The sequence below is a fragment of the Gekko japonicus genome, unplaced genomic scaffold, assembly GCF_001447785.1.
Source record: "Gekko japonicus isolate JY-2015 unplaced genomic scaffold, Gekko_japonicus_V1.1 scaffold5018, whole genome shotgun sequence".
Lineage (NCBI taxonomy): Eukaryota > Metazoa > Chordata > Lepidosauria > Squamata > Gekkonidae > Gekko > Gekko japonicus.
Genome location: NW_015169333.1, coordinates 32977 through 41082, shown reverse-complemented (window position 1 = coordinate 41082; position 8106 = coordinate 32977). Strand labels below are relative to the sequence as shown.

The following is an 8106-nucleotide window of genomic DNA, read 5'->3' as shown; positions in this document are numbered from 1 at the left end:
AGGAAATTTGTTATAATAATACAACTAAGTGTGTTAAAGATATAGAAGAGTAATTTTCTTTGGTGTGCCCTTTTTTCCCTAGTGACAGTTAAACTGGCTTCAAAACAATATAGTTTTGCAGTGCGCTGACGGCCTCCGCCACGGCTGCATCCGGGTTCGCCTTCAGTCTGAAAAGTCAGCACAGTCTTTCTGTCAAATCAATTTTCTCTCGTTACACGGAGATTTGTAAGTGGTTCCACAGCGACAGAAAGGCAATCCGCCTTACCGATGGCCTTCTTCAGCGTTTCAAAGGTGATCTCTTCAGTACTGTTCACCTAAACAACAACAAAAATAAAGCTGAAGGTGTTGAAGCAAGCAGAGTCCAAAGCAGCTGCAATTCATCCCAAGGGCCTCACTCATGCCTTCCTCCTGAAAAGGGTCTTCTGGATGAATTTTTAACGGCGATTTTTAAAAATTTGCATGTTTAAGTCAGGCTCCATGGAGGCCTTTCCCCGTGTCCTAAGAGGAAATTGGGAACATCCTCTCATCCCTACAGTGCGCATGGACCCTGCAACAAACATGGCACCCTATTGCTTTGCTCAGACGCATTCGAAGACTTCCTTCGCAGCTTAAGGAGCATTCCTTCAGTGGAAGTAACTTGGCGATCCTCTCCTGTTGGAGGAAGGCAGTCCACCCTGGCTAAGCAGAATGGTTGCATACGAGCCGTAGGGTCCTTCAGCAGATACGATGACATTGATGTGGAAAGGGTTATTCTCCAAAGGACAGAAGACTGAACACCTGAAGTAAACACCAAACTTTAAGAAACAACAACCCAGGAATCTGTTTTCATTCATGGAGAAGTTATAGATACCTTTTCTTGCAGGTTGCAGCCAGGTAGAATGTCCACCTGGATTGACAGAGTATCCACCAGACTTCTCCTCCGGGACAGTCGGTCCTCATCTGAACAACGAGAACAGCGACGGCATTATTTTATGTCCCTGTTCATCAAAACTGAAGTGTGTCAAAATCAGAGTGTATTGCAGCAATCTAATCTAACCAGGGTATGCACCACAATGTCACCAAACATTTTGCTTTGTGTTCCACAGTACAGTTTGATGCTGGAAAGGGACAAAGGTGATGTCAGGAACCAGCTATTATCCAGCCGGAGGGCATTACAGATAGGGTGCTCAGACCAAGGGCATAATATAGCCGGTTTGGTGTAATGGTTAAGTGCGCGGACTCTAATCTGGGAGAACCGGGTTTGATTCCCCACTCCTCCACTTGCACCTGGCTGGATGACCTTGGGCAAGCCATAACTCTGGCACAGCTGTTCTTGAAAAAGAGCAGTTTCTGTCAATAGTTCTCTCAGACCCACCTACCTCACAGGGTGTCTGTTGTGGGGAGGGGAAGGGAAAGGAGTCTGTAAGCTGCTCTGAGACACCTTTGGGTAGTGAAGGGTGGGGTATAAATCCAATCTCTTCTTCTTCTTCTTCTCAGGTCAAATCTGCGCCTAGTACAAGGACTGTCTGTCAGACACGTGACTGAGAGTTCCCCACTGGGAAGTCAAATTCCCAGGTGCACAGGGCCTGGTTCAGATCGGGACTAAGGAGAAGGAGCTTCTGCCTTCGCCTTCTGATGTCTTCCTGACCCAAAACGGCCCTGGGAAAGCTCCATTTGCCCCACTGGGGAAACCCTCCATAGTACGAGTGGAGCCCTCAATAAAGCAAAGAGGCCCTTTGGGGTGAGAAAAACAACATGGGGAGAAAGAACAAACCCCTTTCCCCTTGCATCCCACAGTCCTGATCTGAATTGGGCCAAGGACTTGAGTTTGCAGAGGGGACCTCACAAGCACACATGGATTGTGTGGACCCAGAGTACGATGGTCAGTCGTGTCCTATTGAAGATAGTTTCAGAGGGCAGCCATGTCAGACTGCAGTAGTACAGCTAGGTTTGAGTCCAGCAACACCTTGGAGACCAACGAGTCTTTCGTGGTATGAGCTCTAGAGAGGCAAAGCTCCCTTTGTCAGATAACAGTAGGAATGGAGATCCCTGAGTCCTTATATCCTAAGCCGGAAGGCGGGAGGGGTGTGGCAAAGAAGGAACTCAGAATGCAGAGGTATTTTGAACTGCACCTCTGCATCCGGACTCCTTTCTTTGCATCACCCCTCCCACCTTCAGACTAGGATATAAAGACTCAGGGATCTAAGCATCAGTGCTTAGTTCTCGTGGCCTTTTCTTACATGCCCAAGGAAATGCTGATCGGCGCCAGGGCTCTTTTTGTAGAAAAAGCCCAGCAGGAACTCATTAGCATAATAGGCCACACGCAACATCAGAAACTCGTTAGCATATTAGGCCACACCCTGACAGCACTGCTCATTAGCACATTAGGCCACATCCCCATGTTACCAGAAGTGTGCTCATCCAGCCACCCCCACCTTTCCCTTCTTATTCTGTTTACCTTGTTTGTTGTCAAAACCCAGGGCCTTTTTTTGTAGCAGGAACTCCTTTGCATGTTAGGCCACACCCCCCAATGTAGCCAATCCTAATGAGTTTCTGCTACTGGGTGTGGCCTATTATGCTAATGAGTTCCTGCTGGGCGTGGCCAACTTGGGAGCCAGCCGGAACTCCGTTCCTGTGCGTTCCTACCCAAAAATAGCCCTGCTGATCGCCACTTTGGGGTCAGGAAGCCAATTTTCTCCAGGCCACTTTGGCCAGGGATTGTGGAGGGTTTTTTGTCATCTTCTGGGCATGGAACAGGGGTCACCGGGGGTGGGGGGGAGGTATTTGTGATTTTCCTGCATTGTGCAGGGAGTTGGACTCGATGACCCTGGAGGTTCTTTCCAACTCTATGATTCCATTCTTAGTTGATTACTGACTCTTAAAAGCTCATACCCCAAATATCTCCCTGGTCTCTAAGGTGCTGCTGGACTCAGACCTAACCAGTCATGCCCCAAGAGCAACTTTCTTACAGAACCAAGCAGATCCTGAGATGGACTCATTATTTGAAAATGAGATAGGGATGGACAATCCAAGGTGGACTGCTAACTAACTAGGGATCCCAGCATCCGGGGAGGACCTGGGGACCCCCCAGAATTACAACTCATCTCCAGAATACAGAGATCAGTTTCCCTGGAGAAAATGGTTTGGAGGGTGGACTGTATGGCCTTGTACACCACGGGGGTCCGTCCTCCCTGGCTCTGTCTCCAGATCCCTAGATGTTTCCCAAACTGGAACTGGCAACCCTACCCCCCATCCCCTGCCAGCGGCCGGGGGGGACCAGGCGACCCTACTGTTAACCCTCTCCCTTTCTCACAATACAAGAACTTGTGAGCACTCCATGAAATTGCTGAGCGGTCGGGTTAGAACAGATAAAAGGAAGTCCTTCTCCACCCAAAGAGTGATTAACACATGGAATTCACTGCCAGAGGAAGTGGTGGCGGCTACAAGCATGGACAGCTTCAGGAGGGAACTGGATAAACACATGGAGCAGAGGTCCATCAGTGGCTATTAGCCACAAGGTATAGATAGGGACTCTGGGGCAAGTGATGCTCTGTCTTCTTGGTGCTTGTGGGGGGGGTCAACAGTGGGAGGGCTTCTAATGTCCTGACCCCACTGGTGGACCTCCTGATGGCACCTGGTATTTCTGGCCACTGTGTGATACAGAGTGTTGGACTGGATGGGCCTTTGGCCTGATCCAACATTGGCGTCTCTTATGTTCTTAAATGGCATCACTCCCTCATCTTGCCTAGCTCTACCAGCATTAAATAAACGTACAGAAGCTGTAGGAATTGTAGGAAGAGTTCAAAGCAAGCAACAAGAATAGGCTGAGGACAGAACAAGGACTGCAGCTACAGTTGTCTGGCTGAGGAGCACAGCAGGGAATGAAAGGCAAGCCACACGGCACGGTTTGCTTCCTATCTATGAGCCTACAGCTTATTTGGCTGCCTAGAGATCCTACCCACAACAGGGGAAAGCTACGACAGAGAGAAGCGGCCGTGGCAGAAAAATTTACCTTTTGACTTGCGCCTGCGTCTAAGCGGCTTTTTGCCACATCGAAACAGAGCTAAGTTTCAAGAGGTGCCGGGGGGATGGAAAAAGAAAAGAACGCTTTATCCAGGGAGGCCCAGCTATTAGTTAGAAAATGAGGGGGGGAGCGGAATAGATTTTGACCAGGATCCTAAAAGGACTGTGCGTCTCGAAAAGGGCATCTTGGCTTTTGTCGGGTTCATGAATGGCAGCTCCTTGTCCACACGTTTTGCACGTTTCAAAAGAGTTTGAGAGAGACAGTGAGGAGTGGCACAGCTGTGGCTTTGAGACTGACCCAGAAATCACAACTGGTCTAGAACGCAGTGGCAGGGGTCCGTACTGGGACCCCATTTATAGTGCACATAAAACCGGTGCTTTGCCAGCTGCACTGTCTCCAGACTGAGCACTGGATAAGGTTCAAGGTTTTGGTACTAACCTTCAAGGCCCTAAATGGTCTGGGGGACCAATGTACCTACAGGACCACCTCTCTTGGCACATCTCCCAAAGAGCTTTACACTTGGGAGAGGAAAATCTTCTGGTGGTCCTTGGCTCGAAAGATATCCGGCTGTCCTCGGCACTGGCCTAGTGGAACTCCGTACCTGATGACATCCGGGCCCTGCAGGACCTAGCGCAGTTCGACAGGGCCCGAAAGACAGAGTTGTTCCACCAGGCAACACTGGGGCAGCAACAGTTGCCAATGAGCCTGGTCTCCTCTACTTTCTCTCCTCCCCATGGGAAATGACAAGCTTTAAAATGCCATTCAGCTCGGCTCCCTTCATTTCTCCCCTTCCTTATGGAGAAAGTGTCTTAAGATGCCTTTCGGAACAGTTACTTTATCGCTGTCTATTGTTTTAATAGTTTTAATCAACTTATAGGTGACTTACATTGTATTTATTGACTTGATGTACACCGCCCTGAGCCCTGCATAGGGGAGGGCAATCTAAAAAATCAGAGAGATAGAGGAATAGATAGATAAGATTCAAAGCGCCCACTGTGTCTGTGTTTTGGTTTCTTTCCAGCCTTGGGATTCCCCGGAAGTGGACTTCGCTGAGTGTATAAGCTCCATTCATTTCAACAAGGGCGACTGATGGACACAGCAGCTGATATACAAACTTATAGGCAAGCATAATGCTCACGGATCATTTCAGATCATGTGCATATATCAAGCTGCTTGTTACCTATGATAGGTGTTGCCTAACCTGACTGGTAGGAGCTCTGCGTGATCTCAAGAGCATATCTGTCACCTGAGAGGCTATTAACTGGAGAAGCCAAAATCTGATGTTATACATGCTGAACAGTTCAGGTTGGCTTCTGGAGGTTAACCCGATGTTCTGTGTCTTAATATTTTATGCACATTATGTGATTTTTGTTGGTTTTAACTTAAGCACTGTAAGTCGCCGTGAGACCCTCTTTGTGAACATCCCCTGAAAAAAATAATCTAATAAAAAGGTGATTTAACAATGGCGGTGCAGTGGACTGAAGACCTTTCGTCTGTTCGTCCATCCCTTATCAAGTGACAAAATGGCCACCCCCCACACAGCTGTTTCGGGACTTGAAAAGGCATGAAGGGGAGAGACGAGAGCACTGCACCTCAGGCCCAGTAAGGATTGGGCCAGTGCAGCATTTTAAAATCACCTTAAAATCACCTGAGAATGCCATCGCATCTAGTTTGACCCTAGATACCATGGAAAGAAGTTCTAGCTAAGCCCTCCCCCTGAGACGCTAGTTTTCTTATATGTAGGTAATTCATCATACATGACTGAAGCCCTGATCAGACGCAGAAGTTGCCGCGGGAGTGGCACAAATGCCGGGCGGATTATAAGGGCGCGATCACACAGCAACATCTGGCCAGCGTAGCACACCCATCGCAGCCGGCCGAAGACGCGGAGTAGAAAGGTACCTCATAAAGTCCACTAGCAATGGCTTGCAATGGGCCGCTGACGGACTCTCTTTGTGTGATTGCTCTAGCGTGCTCCTCTTGCACCATTGGAGCGTGCTGGGAACGTGCGCCGAGGAAGGAAACTGCCATCGCGACTGATTGCATTTTTCGTGTCTGATTGCGTTTGCGTTTGCAAAAAGCCACGCCTCCCCCCGTGTTTCCCGGCACATGTGACCGGGACCTATCACTCTCAGTGACACAAGTATACCACCTTAGTAGAACTTAGACCTGAAATATTTTAGCAACACGGTATGGTAGCTGACAGGCAAGATATGAAGAGAATTAGCTCCATCTACCTCTCAGAAGATGCTCCTGCAGGTGCAATGGTTGTGCTTATCATTCTGTGTAATTCAGCATCGTGTACTTTAAAGAGGTACAGCAGCCCGTGAAAAGCCGAAGGCTCACCTGTCACAAGTGGGACGTATGGCACAGATAGTCTCTCCACACAGTAGCCGCTGCCACCTAGGGATTCCGCCATTTGGTTGGTCAGGAAAAACAAGTTGGTTTCTTCTTTCTCAAGGGACTTTGGGAGGCTGAAAGACATATTTAGCCATTATTAATTAATCAGCCATGAATAACTCCTGACCAGTGTATAAATAACCAAATCTTGCCGTAGCATATTTAGAAATGTAGGCTATTGATGATAAATTGAAGTAGAAAAATAGTTACTCGACATGATTCTGAAAGAGCATTTGCTTTTAACATCGCCGCCACATGTTTTATTCATCTGATTTTATCTTTTAAAGGCCCTGTTTAGTTCCCCAGCTTCAAAATTCAAAAGCGGTCGAAAATAAAAGCAAAAGAGCAACCGTGGAGGATCAGACCAATGGCCCATCTAATCCAGCATGCCACAGCATGCACTAGTCAGTCAGGTGGTCCCTGAAAGTAGGGCGTGGAAGCCAAATACTCCCCCTGCTGGTGGCCCCCCAGCATTGGGATTAGGGATGTGCATTTGATTTATGGGCCATTGAAGTCAATGGTGAAAACATAGGGTATATTCTGGGGGCTGGAGAGGAGGGGGTTTGAGGGAGAGGCGCCAAACCGGCAGGGTCACTGCTGGAGCCTCTCCCCAACATACCCACCAAGTTTCAAAAACATTGGACCAGGGGGTCCAATTCTATGGGCTCCCAAACAGGTTGTCCCCATCCCCTCCATTGTTTTCTAAGGTGGGAAAAAGTAACTTGGTGGGTATCTTGGAGAGAGGCTCCAGCAGCTACCCTGCAGGTTTGGAGCCTCTCCCTTAAACCCCCTCCCCTCCAGTCCCTAGAATATACCCTATGTTTTCGCCATTGACTTCAATGGCCCATAGGATATAATGGGGCCGAAATTGACATTCAGCTGGCGAAAAGACTCCAGAATGGGCTGGTACTGCTGAAATTGACATGCGGGAGTCTTTCTGCCAGCTGAAATTGATTCTGCCCTATTTGAATTGGGCCAATTTTTTTTTTTTGCACACCCCTAATTGGGATTCTAACAGTTACTTCCCATGAAGATGGAGGTTCCATTTAGACTTTGAAGGCCCTATTCTCTGTGAATTAATCTAACACCTTATAGAATGTCTCCATAACAGAATATGGATATGTCTAAGAATATTTTAATATTCTTTTGTCAAGTTAGATGTGGTCATCATCCAAAGATAGCTCCTACGATGTATATGGTGGCGGCGGCTCCTATCTGGTGGAATGAGCTCCCAGAGCAGATCAGGGCTCTGTGGGACCTAGCACAGTTCCGCAGGGCCTGCAAGACGGAGCTCTTCCGCCAGGCTTTCGAATAGGAGCCGCCACCACCACTAGTGCACCACCACCGCACTAGTTACCATCTATCCCCCATCTATATGGACATCAGGATGGGGCACGCACATTTAGCCGTTGCATTATGGGCGAGAACGGGATGGTCAGGGATAGCCATCTTGCTTTTAGAAATTTTAGAACTTGTAGAGATTGGATACTCTGCTGAGAGGAGCATCAAAATCTGTTTTAAATAGGGTTCTTAATATTTTGTATTAATATTCTTAATATTCTTAATATTCTTAATATTCTGTATTGTTTTATGGTTTTATCTGGCGATATGCCCTGTAAGCCGCCCTGAGCCTCCGGGGAGGGCGGGATAGAAATGTGAATAATAAATAAATAAATAAATACATAAATATGGGCGGTTAGTGG

At 47.9% G+C, this 8106-nt stretch overlaps 1 protein-coding gene across 1 annotated transcript in view; it reads right to left on the bottom strand.

Annotated features, from left to right (window-relative positions):
- Positions 1-8106, bottom strand: part of LOC107115027 (protein EFR3 homolog A-like) — a gene marked incomplete at its 5' end in the record, with an annotated part of 43835 nt that overhangs the window by 5526 nt on the left and 30203 nt on the right. The window contains 3 exons of the mRNA XM_015416635.1: positions 266-314; positions 851-939; positions 6350-6477. Coding sequence (XP_015272121.1) covers positions 266-314; positions 851-939; positions 6350-6477 — 266 coding nt within the window. The remainder of the gene's footprint in view (positions 1-265; positions 315-850; positions 940-6349; positions 6478-8106) is intronic.